Raw genomic sequence first — 16808 nt, forward strand, 5'->3', positions numbered from 1 at the left:
TATCGTAGTAGCAGGTGTTTCTGTATAATACAAACAATGAAAATAACAGGAAGATGAAAGCTTCCTAGACAGCATGCCATCTGTGAACTGTTTCCTGTAAGGAACAGAAAGATACAGCCGATGTTGCTCTGATACAGTGTGTGTGTGTGTGTGTGTGTGTGTGTGTGTGAAGGTATGTGACAGCTTACACTGGAACATTAGCATCACTACATCCTTCTGGCACTAATAATGAAGTACTAATGATTTAATTAGACTAAGGGTACGCTTTATGGCCGTACCAATTAACGGTTCCAGCACCCAGAGGGAACTTTTTTTTGTGTGTGAGATAGTATGGAATGTACTATATTTATTCATATGCTGCCGGGCCAATTTGTGAAGTTAAAAGTAAAGTAAAAGGCTGCTGTAAATCCAAATAGGAGTTTTGTAACTTTTAGTTGATTCTTGTTTGCATATGCATGGTCATTACAGAGCCACAAAATTGGCAAAGTGATGGAAAAAATATTAGACGTGAGGAAAAATTCTATTCAAAATGCATTCTCTTGAAAAAAGTTAGCATTTCCTGATAAAAGTTAAAAAATTGTGTGTTCCTCTAAGAAACTATGCGTTCATAATATATATATATATATATATATATATATATATGCATTCCTCTTAGAAAATTTGTGATTACTCGTAAGTGTCCCCCTTAGCAAGCAAGAAACTTTTTGTGATTAATCGTAAACGTGTCGCACCCCCCAAGAAACTTTGTGATTAATCTTAAATATGTCGTGTCCCAAAGAAACTTTGTGATAAATCGTAAACGTTTCATGCCCCCAATAAACTTCGTGATTGATCGTAAATGTGTCGTGTCCTCAAGAAACTTTGTGATTAATCATAAACATGTTGTGCCCCAAGAAACTTTGTGATTAATCATAAACATGCCACGCCCCAAGAAACTTTGCGATTAATCGTTAACGTGTCGCACCCCCAAGAAACTTTGTGATTAATCATAAACGTGCCACACCCCCAAGAAACTTTGTGATTTTTCGTAAATGTGTCGCGCCCCCAAAATGCATTTTTTTGTGATTAATTGTAAATGTGTCATGCCCCCAAGAAACTTTTGTGATTCATCGTAAAAGCGGTGTGTCCCCCAAGAATCTTTTGTGATTAATCGTAAACGTGGTGTGTCCCCCCAGAAGCTTTGTGATTAATCGTAAACGTGTCGTCTCCCTAAAGAAACTTTTGTGATTAATCGTAAATGTGTCATGCCCCAAGAAACTTTGTGATTAATCGTAAAAGTGTCGCGCCCCAAAAGAAACTTTTGTGATTAATTGTAAATGTGTCGCACCCCCAAGAAACCTTGTGATTAATTGTAAACGTGTCATGCCCCTCCAGAAACTTTGTTATTAATCGTAAACGTGTGGCGGCCCCAAGAAACTTTGTGATCAATCGTAAACGTGTCACGCCCCCAAGAAACATTGTGGTTAATTGTAAATATGTCATGCCCCCCCCAAGAAATTTAGTGATTAATCGTGAATGTGCCGCGCCCCCAAAGAAACTTTTGTGATTAATCGTAAATGTGTCACGCCCCAAGACATTTTTGTGATTAATTGTAAATGTGTCGCACCCCCAAGAAACTTTGAGATTAATTGTAAACATGTCATGCCCCTCCAGAAACTTTGTTATTAATCGTAAACGTGTGGTGGCCCCAAGAAACTTTGTGATCAATCGTAAACATGTCACGCCCCCAAGAAACATTGTGGTTAATTGTAAATATGTCATGCCCCCCAAGAAATTTTGTGATTAATCGTAAACGTGTTGCAACCCCCAAGAAACTTTGTGATTAATCGTGAATGTGCCGCGCCCCCAAAGAAACTTTTGTGATTAATCGTAAATGTGTCACGCCCCAAGAAATTTTTGTGATTAATTGTAAACCTGTTGCAACCCCCAAGAAACTTTGTGATTAATCGGAAACATGTTGCGCCCAAAAAGAAACTTTGATTAATCGTAAACGTGTCACGCCCCAAGAAACTTTGTGATTAATCGTAAACGTGTCACGCCCCCACAGAAACTTTGTGATTAATCGTAAACGTGTCACGCCCCCACAGAAACTTTGTGATTAATCGTAAATGTGTCATGCCCCCAAGAAACTTTGTGATTAATCGGAAAAGTGTTACACCCCCAAGAAACTTTGTGATTAATCGGAAAAGAGTCGTGCCCCTCCAGAAACTTTTTTTATTAATCGTAAACGTGTCGTGGCCCCAAGAAACATTGTGATCAATTGTAAACGTGTCACGCCCCCAAGAAAATTTGTGGTTAATTGTAAATGTGTCATGCCCCCCAAGAAAGTTTGTGATTAATTGTAAATGTGTTGCGCCCACAAGAAACTTTGTGATCCATCGTAAACATGTCGTACCCCCAAGAAACTTTGTGTTTAATCCTAAAATGTGTCGCGGGCCCAAAAAACTTTGTGATTAATTGTAAACGTGTCGCGCCCCAAGAAACTTTGCGATTAATTGTAAACGTGTCGTGCCCCCCCAAAAAAACTTTGATTAATCGTGAATGTGGCGCATCCCCAAAGAAACTTTTGTGATCAATCGTAAACGTGTCACGCCCAGAGAAACTTTGTGATTAATCATAAACGTGTCGCACCCCTCAAGAAACTTTGTGATTCATCGTAAACATGTCGCGTCCGCAAACAAACTTTTGTGATTAATTGTAAACGTGCCACACCCCAAGAAAATTTGTGATTAATCGTAAACGTGCCACGCCCCAAGAAACTTTGCTAGTAATCCTAAACCTGTCACGCCCCCAAGAAACTTTTGTGATTAAACGAAAATATGGTGTCACCCCCAGAAACTTTGTGATTAATCGTAAGCATGCCGTGTCCCTAAAGAAACTTTTGTGATTAATCGTAAATGTGTTACGCCCCAAGAAACTTTGTGATTAATCGTAAACGTGTCGCGTCCCCAAAGATACTTTTGTGATTAATCGTAAATGTGTTACGCCCCAAGAAACTTTGTGATTAATCGTAAACGTGCCACGCCCCAAGAAACTTTGCTAGTAATCCTAAACCTGTCACGCCCCCAAGAAACTTTTGTGATTAAACGAAAATATGGTGTCACCCCCAGAAACTTTGTGATTAATCGTAAGCATGCCATGTCCCGAAAGAAACTTTTGTGATTAATCGTAAATGTGTTACGCCCCAAGAAACTTTGTGATTAATCGTAAACGTGTCGCGTCCCCAAAGATACTTTTGTGATTAATCGTAAACGTGTCGCGTCCCCAAAGAAACTTTTGTGATTAATTGTAAACGTGTCACACCCCCCGAGAAAATTTGTGATTAATCGTAAACGTGCCACGCCCCAAGAAACTTTGCGATTAATTGTAAACGTGTCGCACCCTCCAAGAAAGTTTGTGATTAATCGTAAACGTGTCGCATCCCCAAAGAAACTTTTGTGATTAATTGTAAATGTGTCACACCCCCCAAGAAACTTTGTGATTAATCGTAAACGTGTCGCACCCTCCAAGAAACTTTGTGATTAATCGTAAACGTGTCGCGTCCCCAAAGAAACTTTTGTGATTAATTGTAAACGTGTCACGATTAATCACAAAAGGAACTAATGAGACTAATTAACAAGACACACCTGAACTCGACTAACACAATCAGTAACCAATGATAAAAACAGGCAGAAGACTGAGGATGGCTGAATTAACAGGTTAGAAGAGTAACTAGTAAATAAGTTAATTGTTTGCACATCATACTTCAGCCCGGAAAGGCATTTATTTCAAATAAAAATGAATAAAATCTATTCATAAAGTGAAAGTAAACTGACAAACATCTAACACTATTTACACTTGCTGAAAATAGCATCTAACACTATTTACACTTACTGAAAATAGTATCTATTTACTACATGCAAAGAAAATACTGCTACTGTAATTTCACAAAGTGCAAATAGCAACTGCCATCATTTATTATTATAATAATACATTTTAGTATTAAATAATTTATTTATTTATTTGCAAATTCTGAGAAACAAAACCTTTGCTCGAGTATGTATGTGCATTTGAGTATGCTATGAAACAAGATGAACAGACAGACAGTACTTTCACAAGATGTTCAAACTCCAATTTGCAGCTCTATTTACCCTAGTGGCGTCCAGGTCATCTGAAGGAGGCATATCTGACAGGACTGTCCCTGGTGGCGTTGCCAGGAGTGACCCCTTTCCGAGACCATAATTACTAGAGATGACAGAAGCAGTATGACGAGGCAAGATGTCACTCTCTGTTCAGGTTTATCTGACTGCTATTAGACCCATGCCGGGTGTTCCACTAAAATAGTTCCCCCTCTGCCCGAGTGTCACACCGACTCTGACTCAGTAGAGCAGCACTGTTGCTACCCTGTTGTTTTTGCTCCAAGAACCTGGTGGGGCGTTAAAGAACAGGCTTCCAGGTTAACTCTGCATGCTGATGATTCCGTAGAAATCTTAATATTCTATATTGTTGAGCTTGGCATTGCAAAAGTATCTCGATGCTAGACTGTTGTTAATGTGGTTGCCAGGATGTTTTTCGGGGTTGCAAGGTGATCCCAAGACAAAAAGAGTTTAAAAGTTGGTTTTAAAAATTGAGAAACATTACAATTTAAAATAACTGTTTTATATTTTTTTAGGATACTTTAATGAATAGAAAAGTGTGTGTGTGCTGTTCAGGTGTACCCTATGTTTTGGGGACAAAATGTCCCCACAAAGATGGTAATATCCAAAAACCTTCTTTTTATTCCCATAAGGAAAACAGAATATAAACAACACCGAGTGATGCAGAACGTTTTCTGTAGGGTTAGTGTAAGGGGATAGAATATATAGTTTGTACAGTATAAAAATCCTTGTCTCTATGGAAAAAAACCCCATAAAATATGAAAATCTCTCTGTGTGTGTATATTATAGTCTCTTCTTTCATATGTATCCTTTATGAAGTCTACAGAGCTTTGCTTTTTTACACAGCTGTCATAATGTCCAATCTCAAACAACAAGAAAAATTGCTTTACCTTTGGGGTGAGGGGAAATGGTGACATGTGGGTAAATTGACGGTGGGCACAGTGAAATTATCTCTGTAATGACACATTCTGAGCAATCGCCCTCTTTCAGCATGCGTGTCAGAGATGATGACAAGGAATGACGCAAGAGACCGTGTTTTGAGCTAATATGCCCTCAAGGAAAGAAGGATGGATCGAGAGAGGTAAAAAGACCAAGAAAGAAAGGCTAATCATAGAGGGAGGACAGATTACACATAAATAACTGAGTTATGGTTATGGGACTTTTGATAATTGAGTGATTTGTCATCACACACAGAAACCCCTCTAGTCTGGGAGGTAATGTAAGGTCATACTTTTGGCAGGGGTTTCAAAGGTGTGTGTGTGTGTGTGAGAGAGAGAGAGAGAGAGAAAGAAACATTTGAGGGCCTCGAGATCCGTTCAGGATCACATTCTCTTTGCATCTTGGTTTGTTCGCTGCAAATGCTTTCTGCGTTAATCTTTGATCCACATTCATTTCTGTCACCACAGCGCAGACCAAACCATATCAGCCCTAGTTCATGTGCCTGAAACACAGCCAAATATAGCTCATGTGCATAAGCTCGTGCAATCTAATGTCCTGTCAGTGCTGTGAACTCAAAAAGTCTAATGATTGCCTTAATCAACGCATGAATGTGCGTGACTGAGCAGAGATTTACAAGCTCCTCGAGCAGTCATGTGCTAATAGGAAGACAGTATTTGTGAGATAACTGTGAGATGTCATGGCCTGTAACTCATGTTTTTAACATTTATAACATTTTGGCAAATATATCTAAGATTTGTGCATGCACTCTAAAAAATGCTGGGTTGTTTTAACCCAATTTTGGGTCAAATATGGACAAACCCGAAATGTTGGGTTAAAAATGTAATGTAAAAATTTAACCCAACGGCTGGGTTAGTCCATATTTGACCCAAAGTTGGGTTAAAACAACCCAGCATTTTTTAGAGTGTGGTCTGAAGGAACACTCAAAATAACTCTTTAAATGAACATAAATAAATGATGGAAAGGATTTCCACATGATTAACTTGCTTAATTTCAGCGTTATGCAATTCTGTTATTCCAGTTTAATGTACTTGCGTTGGGTCAACTTAATTTATTAAAGTTGATTCAACTTATTTGCCATGGTTGGGAACAGCTTAATTGGTTACTTTATTTCGATAGTCACTTTAGACGTTCAACTAATTATAAGTAACTTTTCAACTACATGTCAACTAACTCTCATTAGAGTATTAGTATATTATATTAGACTGTCAGTAGACTGTTAGGTTATGGTCAGGTGTTAGGCTTTGGGTTAGGAGAATAAGTTTACTTGTAGTCGCCAAGTTACTTATAGTCTGTTGAATGTCTGTTGGGGGACCAACAAAATAAAAGTGTTAGCAGATATTAAGCTGACAGTCTACTAATACTCTAATGACAGTTAGTTCACATGTAGTTGAAAAGTTACTTATAGTTAGTAGAATGTCTAAAGTGGACTATCAAAATAAAGTGTTACCGCTTAATTTAATAGTGTCAGCCCAACTAGTTTGCAATATTTTAGACAAACTGATATAATTCAGGTTTTCTAATTCAAATATCTATTCATCCAGTGCAATATAGTTAATTTTAGTGTCGCGCTAATCAATTTTTAGACTATAGCCAACTATTTACTACCAGTAGTACTTTTTAGCATCTTAAATGATAAAATTTACATGCAAATTTACAAGTATTGGTGAATCAGTCTTCAGCCTAACCATGCTCCACTCTTCTTCACAATGTAACCTACTGTAAATTAAATGGTTCTATAATTTCACTGTCATTGAATATTAAACACAACGCACTATCAAGTCTTCACCTTTTCTCATTTTCTCAAAAACACATAAAATAACACTTAATTTCAACTTTTATATTTTTATTTCAAAATATTGCAAAAGCATGCTGGGAAATAACAAGCGCCGCCCAGTTTCAGTTAATGCAACACAAACGGATTAAGTAAACTTAAATTTTACATATATTTAAGCAGATTGAGCACAATCAAGTTTGGACAAAATATATAGCAATTGTGTTGCTTAAACTCAACAAAATGATCAAAATGAAAAAAAAAAAGATCAAAGTGACAGTAAAGACTTACATTGTTAGAAAAAAAAAATCGGTAACTCTTTAAATTACAGCCCGGAATGTACTGTGTAATTTAGAGGAATTTACAGTGTAACATTCTGTAATTATAGTGTACCTATATAAAGTACTTACATGCGAGTTTAAGGGTAACGTTTGGGGAATAAAGGGGTAAGAATTGGAAAGATATTTATACTGTAAGTATTATAGAACTAAGGGGTACTTATTCTACTATTATGATATTGTACACTCTAAAAAATGCTGGGTTGTTTTAACCCAACTTTGGGTCAAATATGGACTAACCCAGCCGTTGGGTTAAATTTTAACATTACATTTTTAACCCAACATTTCGGGTTTGTCCATATTTGACCCAAAATTGGGTTAAAACAACCCAGCATTTTTTAGAGTGTACTTACCCTGTAACTACATGGAACAAGAGGGTAACAAGCTCCACTACATGAAACGAGAGTATCTTTCCCCAATTCCCCAATATTTAAGCAAAAGTTGCAAAAGTTTTTGTTTTCAGTTCACTTTTGTTAAAAAAAAAAAATTATAAATGCATAGATATGTACCTTGTAATTTTTAAAAAGCCTGTATGTATTGGTTCACCATTATCCAACATAAGGTACGCAGTGTATGTTCTTGCTAAATTGCTCCCAAATGTAAGATTGGTATATCATAATAGTAGGATAAGCACCCTTTAGTTCTATAATACTTACAGTATAAATAATTGTTTAATTCTCCTGGTTGTTACCCCTTTATTCCCCAAACTTAAAATATTGTTCCCTCATACTTATATTGTAAGTACGTTATAGGTACACTATTACCGAAGGTTGCGCTGTTAAATCACTTTAATTACGCAGTACTTTCCGGGCTGTAATCTAAATGTATTTCAAATAAATGCTTTTTTTTATTTTATTCTATACATCAGAAAGAATATTGAGCAGCACAAACATTAAGCTTTGGAGAAAGAAAAATACATTTAAAGAAGCCTTAGGCCGGATTCACATATTGCGCCTAAAAACGCGTAGAAAACGCTGGGCGCGCTGCATTCTCCTTTTTCCAAAGCGCCAGGGCGGTTGCGCTTCAGTTGGTTCTAGTCACATGACCTATTGTGTGCGTACGGTGCGCTTGCGGTGTTCTGAAAAGTTGAGATGTTTTTATCTCGACACGGTGCGGACGTGCATGGAAAAAACGAGCGCGTCGCACCGCGACCGCATCGCTTCCATTATGAGCGCGCATACCGCGCGCCTACATTTGAAGAAACGAACTTGAGCGCGCAAAAGACACGATATGTGAACCGGCCCTTACTGACCCCAACCTTTGATCAGTAGTGTATAAACTAATAAAATAAAGCTAAGACTGTTGACAGTAATGCACTTACAAGTCTATGGGATATGGAGAGATTATTAGTAGCTTATATTTTTCCGTTTATGCTGTAAATTCTATCCTTTTGCACTGAATATGTACCTTAAAGGGCATTCAAAGTTCAGACTTGGTCTTTTCATAATGTTTTAATAACCATCTAATCTGTAAAAACATAAGTGACCAAGTTTAAATACCTCCACAGAGCATTCCTTTAAGACGGCATGTGGCTGATATAAAAGCACGCGCGCCTCAAATAGTTCCACATTTGTCTTGTTTGTGCTGATATTACCTCATGGCTCATATGGCTGTAGTAGGAGACCAGCTTGACAGCAAATAAAGCCCAGAGGTCACACTGTCTCTGCTGGGGCAGGTGGTTATTCCTGGCCCCGTTCACAAGGGTATGGGACACACTAATCATCATAATGACTTGCATAATGTCGGTCTGCTATTTTTGTCTGTATGAAAGATTAGTTACCTGTAATCCCTGTCTTTAGCACCAGGTGCTCTTTTCCACACTTCTCTGTTGAACAATTATCAAATGTTGCTGTTCATAACATTAAGCAAGGAGAACGATGTGCATTTATTCTGATAAAACTGTATAAGGTTATGAGATGCATTATGTGAATGCTTGGATAAAGATTTAAACTGGGAGTGTGAGCCGCCTTTGAATGGGAACCATCATTTTAAAAGTCATTTCTAGACTTGGAGAAATCATGTAAATTAATAAACTTAAAATGCCATGGGTTTTTTGTTATAAAGAATTATATTATAGCTATTTTATCAGGTAAATTGTCATGTAAATCCAATGCGATACAGTACTAAAAACTTTCTGACATTTCTGTAGATTTTTCAGTCATCTGATAATGACTGATCGCAGAGTTTTGAAGTACATTTGGCTTGTCAAAGTGTTCATTAAATCTATGCTGAATGCAGAACTCTTTCCAGGGCAATATAGGTTTCAGAGGTGATTTATTGCCGGCTCTATTCTTTCACACTCTCTTCTCTTCTTTCTCATGGAGTGCTTGACAGAGTGCTTTTTAATTAAAGGTGAAGTGACATAATTTATCCTAACAGTGGACTATCAAAATAAAAAACTGCCAAACCAACAGGCATTTATTATTATCTTTGGGGACAAAAAGATATTCATTGATATGTCACAAAGGTGGAGGACATGAAGAAAATAGACTTCTTTATCTTTGCTTTTTGTGATCGCTCATTTATTTTAGGAAGGACCAAGCTAAAAAAAATATATGTTCTACAAACATTTTGCTAATGTTCCCATTAAGTTATTCAAAACATCCAGAAAAAAAAAAAACGTGGTTATGCAAGCGTTAAAGGAGTAGTTCACTTTTTAAAAAAAACTTTTGCTGATAATTTACTCACCCCCATGTCATCCAAGATGTCCATGTCTTTCTTTCTTCAGTCGAAAAGAAATTAAGACTTTTGATGAAAACATTCCAGGATTTTTCTCCATATAATGCACTTTACTGGGAACCAAACTGTTCAAGGTCCAAATGAGAGCTTCAAAGGGCTTTGAACGACACCAGACGATGAATAAGGGTCTTATCAAGCGAAACGATCGCTTATTTAAAAAAAAGTTTAAGTTTTATAAGCACAAATGCTCACCTTCCTCTGTTCTGTGATGAGCGTTCGTGACTCTCCTGTTCGAACTCGTTCATCAAAATGAACAAATCTTTTTTCAGATTTGTCTGAGTTTCAGATTTGTCGAGTCATGACCCGAGGGTCCTAGAGAAGACCCTTATTCATGATCTGGTGTCGTTTAAAGCCCTTTGAAGCTGCACTGAAACTCTCATTTGGACCTTGAACCGTTTAGTTCCCAATAAAGTCCATTATATGGAGAAAAATCCTGGAATGTTTTCATCAAAAACTTTAATTTCTTTTTGACTGAAGAAAGAAAGACATGGACATCTTGGATGACATGGGGGTGAGTAAATTATCAGCAAAAGTTTTTTTGAAAAGTAAACTACTCCTTTAAGGGAACATTACTTCTTTATTATTTTCCAAACATTATAGGAATTGTAACATTCTAAAACAAGTAGCAACATCAAAAAATCATAAGACAACTAAAAAACTAAAAAATCACGAAAACATATTCCATGAACCATATATAAATAACGTTTTTGTGCTAACCTTTCTGAAAACATTATTAAAGGAAACGAGAACTTTGAGAGGCTCTTGCCAGAATGTTGGGAAGTTTTGAGAAGGTTCCCTGTTAGCTGGTCATCGGCTGTGTGAAATGAGAAACTGCTGAAGATCACTTTAGTTCATTTGTGGCCAGCCTCAGTCTCCTTGAGCGTGTGTTTGTGGATCATTCTGTCAGGCTGATATGTTGAGCTGACAGGATGATGCTCTGTTGGGCTCAGGCTTTATGATGGGGATGATGATTACTGACCTGCTTCTTCCTCAGGGTCACTGCTGGAGGGCTCAAGTCAGTGTGTGCTGAGACAGTTTGTGCTTATGAGAGTGTAAGAAAAAAACACAAAGAGGAAATGGTGTCAGAGACAATAAACAGAACTTGAGTGTGTTTAATAAAAAACATGCTCTTGTTGGTCAAGATTTAGCAAGACATGTAATATTACTAATAATAATACATTTACTATATTTATAATATTTTAAGGACTGTATACGTTTAACACATTCACTGCACCTACGTCAACTAACACTCTCATTAGTGTTAGTAGGGTATTAGACTATATATATATATAGATATTTTTAAAGTTAAAGTTCAAAAGAATAGCATTTATTTTATTTTATTTGATTTATTTTTATATATATATATATATATATATATATATATATATATATATATATATATATATATATATATATATATATATATATATATATATATATAAGTGTTCAGAAGCAAAAGCCTCTAAGTGCCATTTGAAATTTTCTTCTAGAATGATCAATTTGGCAACACTTTAGAATACGGTTCCTTTGTTAATGAATAACTACATTAGAACCAATAAGTAACACAATATTAACAATCTAGTAACTAATGAGAACTAATGAAAAAGTTTATTAACAATCTAGTAACTACCATTACCTAAAAAAAACTCCTGATTAACTTGATTTCCCCTCACCCCAAAAGTAAATTAGGTATTAAAAAAATGTTGATTAACAAACTAGTAAGTAATAGTGCACAGATGAAAGTGTTACTACATACTTCTGTGGGAATTACTAATTTTTTGGATCCGTATTATAAAGTGAAGACCATGGGAACTAACTAGTAATGACTCAAGTGTTACAGAAATTTCCTAAAAGTATACTAAAGTTCACCAAAAATCTCAAACGCTTGAAATGACTTAAGTGTTTGGTTGCACAAATCATGACTAGATCATGTAGAAACACTTGAGTCATTACTAGTTAGTTCCAATGATCTTCACTTTATAATACGGATCCAAATAATTAGTAATTCCCACAGAAGTATCTAGTTTCTTTTTAGTTAATAATAGGGTCCTACTTTATATTTAGTGGCTTTAAGTACTATGTACTTACATTGAAATTAATAATTTGATACAATGGACTTATTGTGTACATACACTCTAAAAAATGCTGGGTTGTTTTAACCCAACTTTGGGTCAAATATGGACTAACCCAGCCGTTGGGTTAAATTTTTACATTACATTTTTAACCCAACATTTCGGGTTTGTCCATATTTGACCCAAAATTGGGTTAAAACAACCCAGCATTTTTTAGAGTGTACATGCTTTTACATTGTACTTATATTTTGAAAATACCTGCATGTAATTACAGCTGTAATTAATAAATGTAATTACATTTGTAATTACACAGTTGACCCTTCCCTTACACCTTAACCCACCCTTAAACCGACCTATACAACCACACCTAACCCTAACCCTACCCATATCATTCCTCAATAGCAACACATTTTTTTACAATACAACCTGAACAAAATAAGTACATTGTACTTATTTTAGGATGTAAGTACATAGTACTTAAAGCCACTTAATATAAAGTGGGACCAATAATAGTTACAAGATAATAAAACTTTAAAAAATAATAAACAAGATAATTAAACTTAACAAGATAATGTTAGTTACAAGATAATAAAACTTAAAACTTTGCTAATAAACTTTTTCAGTAGTTCTCTGGGAAGTATTAAAAAAAATAGTAGTTATTGATTAGTTAATAGTGAACTACCACTTTCATCTGTGCGCTATTACTTACTAGTTCATTAATCAGAGTTTCTTGTTAGTTAATAGATTGTTAATATTGTGTTACTCATTGGTTCTTGTGTTATTCTAAAGTGTTACCGATCATTATTATCAAGCTTGTGCATTTAAGTTCAGTAATTTCACTTAAATGGCAATGAAGATTACCTATTACTGAATTTAAATACACAAGCTTGATAAAATTGATTGTTTTCAAGTGGCACTTAGAGACTTTTGCATCTGAACTATTCATATACAGTATATATATATATATATATATATATATATATATATATACTTTGTTGTTGTTGTTGTTGTTGTTGTTGTTGTTTTATTCCTGCGCTCATCCTCACCCATCCACTCGTCTCTCTCTCCCTGTCTAGATGAGGGGCAGACGGTGTGCCAGGGTCCCCCGGACATGCTGGGCCAGCGTCTGGCGGAGGTGGGCATGCAGCTGCGGTCAGAATGCCACCAGGGCTTGGGTTACTGGGACTACCTGTTCTTCATCGCCATCGGCTTCGTCATCTTCAGCGCCGGGACAGTGTCGGCGTGGGTGATGGGTGTGCTCATGGTTCTGTACGAGCGGTACAGCAAGAGGAAGAGCGAGGAGCTCGACAGCGACGATGAGGAGGAGACAGTCATTCGAGGGGCAGGATGTGGAGGAGGAGGAGGAGGAGGAGGAGGAGGAGGAGGGGGTAACCATGGCAATGGGGACCTGAGCAAACCAGGCATGCAGGTGTGACCAGAAGACAGAGAGGGACGCTGGGAAATCTTTGATGAACAGACTCGCAAAGGAGTTTTCTTTTCTATAAAGAGGTTTTAAGTGCACTTTTTAGAATGTGTCAACATTAGATTTAGTTTAAGAGAAGGGCAGGACAGACAGATTAGATTTATTTCTATTCTCAGATCGTTGAGAGATCGTTGAGTGGGTCACAGTGAACTGTGGTTTTGACAGATCTGGGGTTGGTCTTCTTGGATAAGTAGTGCTCTCACACACACAACGCTCTCCCCAGTGTTAGTAATGTAGTTGGGGCAGGGTGACAGCACTGTGTTTCACATTTATGAGAGAGACTGCGAGATAGAAGGAAGATGGAGAAGGTAGAGAGGCTTGAAAACTAATCCGGTGGCTGAGCTAGAAAATAAAAGCTGAGATAGTTTAAAGAAAGGGATATAAATATACAAGGCAGTCTCTCCAGACTCATGCAGTGTGAAATGAACGAATGGAAGACGGACGACTCTTCTAAACTGTCTTCACAACTCCGTGGAAGTTGAAGTTGAAGTTCAAACGCTTTTTTTAAGGGGTCACAGACTGACTGACTGCTCAGATGATGGATTGAGAACATTATATTGCAGGGCTTAACAATAAGGCGGGCAGGCGAGTCGTTTTCACTTGCCCCTCGACAAAAACATCTGCATTTATTATCAATAAATGAATGAATAAATTAAAAAAGTTTGCCGTCTGTAAGATTTTGCCTTTATAAATTGATACTTTTAATCAGCAAGGATGCATTTAATTGGTCTCATTTAAAATGTTACTATTTCAAATAAATGCTGCTCTTTTCTTCAAAGAATCCTGACAAAAAGTAGCACGTTTTCACGACAAAAAAAAAAAAAATACTAAGCAGCACAACTGTTTTTTACAACCCGGTCTCATCCCAAGACGTCATATAACTGACATTTGGGACGTCTTTTGACCATACGTCAATATTCGCCTTTTTAGGGCCCCCTTAAACGTCGGTAGATGAGGTTATGGGATCCTAACTCTACCCCAGACCAAACCTAACCCGTCACCTAACTGACGTTAAAGGTAAAGCGTCAGTTGTATGACGGCCCGGGATCGCCATCTACCGACGTTTAAGGGGGCCCTAAAAAGGCGGATATTGACGTATGGTCAAAAGACGTCCCAAAACGTCAGTTATATGACTTTTTGGGATGAGACTGTGTTATTTTTTACAACAACAACAAAAAAACACAATTGCATGATTAATGAATGCAAGACATTTTGACAAGTCAGCACTGGCCTGAAAGTCTCCCACTTGACAGACCGTTCTTATTGTTGAGCCCTGTATTGGACGGGACATTATTGATCTCAGTAAGCCTGTATGCACTGCACCGAAAAGCCTTACACACAAGATGTAACCAGTCCAGCAATAACACCTCCAGGTGATACTGAGAGCAATAGAGGGAAATGTGTGAGTGTGTGGGTGTGTGAGTGTGTGTGTGGCTCGTCGCAGCAAAACCGCTATAGGTGGTGAAGAATAAAGTATGTCAGCATTCTGTAATTTTGGCAAGGCTTTAATTTTTTTTAATCAAATGTGATTTCTCCCGTGGCTACCACATGCCACTCAAGGGCAGAGCTAAAGTGACCCTTCTTTCCTCACATTGCACCAACAGCACTCAGGAGGGAATTGCGCCCACTGAGAGTGTCGTTTTAGTCTGCATTTTAATTGTTTAACGCATAAGGAAATTAGGATAATGGTACAAACACACCCAAAAAATTTGTTCTGAATTCAACACAATTCCTCGTCTTTCAGTCAGATTCAGCAGACTACTACAATCTGGCTGCTTTACTGTACAGAATCACTTCAGCAATCCACACACCTGAATAAAATACCAACAGCACAGCAAATCTGGATCTATAGCTATTTTCCATTATTTGACCATCATTGGATGGATCTCTGCTGCCATGATCACTAGAAACTCAAATATCTTGTTTAAAGTAAATTGTTTTCTGTGGATGGCAAGTAGCTCGAGTGATTTTGTAAATATTAATGGTGAATCGCTATACTAACACAGTTTAGAGCCTGGTGAAACTGGATTGTAGGTGGTTTGTGAATATAAAGCAGCTTGACTCCTGAATCACCACATGCATAAAGTGGTGCGACTCTTTTAGCAAATCAGTTTTAGCGTATTTCATCCCTAGATTCAGCCTCAGAAATAGTGTGTTAAGCAGATAGTGTACATCCTCTCTTCTCTGGTATGTAGTGGAGAAGGAAAGCTGGTTTTGTGGTGTTGTGTGATTGAGGGTTGCTAAATCTATAATGGGTTGTAGAGCTTAAGGGGATGATGTTCGTGGCCTGGGCCACTCTCAAAAATATCTCAGCTGCTGCTTTTATTAATCTATAGCTCTTGTCGTTTTATTCAGTTGACTTCTTGTTCTCCCTTTTCCTTTAAGCCGCACTGGGTAATTTCCACACCATATGGAATTATTGACATTTCCAATAAACGTTTGCAAATATGTGATGGAAAATAATATGTAGTGAGAAGAAAAACTATGTTTCAGTTCTTTTGTGTGAGAATGCAGTTTCTCGGAAACGCATTGAGGTATAATTTTTCAATCTCATATTTTTTTTTCTATCCCCATGTCCCCTTAGTGGCTATGTACCATCTTCCCATTGGTCGGTCAAACAAATAGTCCCGCCCCAAACTCATTGTTTGACTCAAACAAAAATATTGCAAATTGGTTTGGTGCAAGTATTACGACTATGTGAGTGGAGAGAAGTGACCGAAATTGGACAACAGCAAACAAACAAATCAATCTATACATGAAGAGTTCAGATGCAAAAGCCTCTAAATGCCATTTGAAATTTTCTTCTTTAATGATGATTTTTATCAAACTTGTATATTTAAGTTCAGTAATTTCACTTAAATAACAATTAATAGGTAATTGTCATTGCCATTTAAGTGAAATCACTGAACTTAAATATACAAGCTTGATAAAAATGATCATTCTAGAAGAAAATTTCAAATGGCACTTAGAGGCTTTTGCATCTGAACTCTTCACATTTAAAAATATTATAATTAACATTTAATATTAATTATGTATTTTATATTTTTGTAAAATATTAAAATATTTATTATGTGTTACCCTCATTCCGAAAGCATTCCGGCTATACAAAACCCTCTCTTCACTAAAGCCAAAATAATGCAACTCCACTTCTCAGATCTAACAAACTCTGTCACTAATAGTGCAGAAGTTACACACTGTGTCTGTGTGCACATACTCACTAAACGTTAACATTTTTATTAAATTTAAGAAGTCTGTATAAAGCCCAACAAGCTAATCCTTTCAGCGTGGAAGTCTCAACTTCAGGTCACA

The 16808-nt window shown here is 36.9% G+C and overlaps 1 protein-coding gene across 1 annotated transcript in view; it reads left to right on the plus strand.

Moving 5' to 3' along the window:
- Nucleotides 1-14296, plus strand: part of lrrc52 (leucine rich repeat containing 52) — a 41699-nt gene extending 27403 nt beyond the window's left edge. The window contains exon 2 of the mRNA XM_039693528.2: nt 13093-14296. Coding sequence (XP_039549462.2) covers nt 13093-13451 — 359 coding nt within the window. The 3' untranslated portion in view covers nt 13452-14296. The remainder of the gene's footprint in view (nt 1-13092) is intronic.
- The last annotated feature ends 2512 nt before the right edge of the window (nt 14297-16808 follow it).

This window comes from Pimephales promelas, chromosome 13 (genome assembly GCF_988280905.1).
Source record: "Pimephales promelas chromosome 13, fPimPro1.hap1.1, whole genome shotgun sequence".
NCBI classification, from domain to species: domain Eukaryota; kingdom Metazoa; phylum Chordata; class Actinopteri; order Cypriniformes; family Leuciscidae; genus Pimephales; species Pimephales promelas.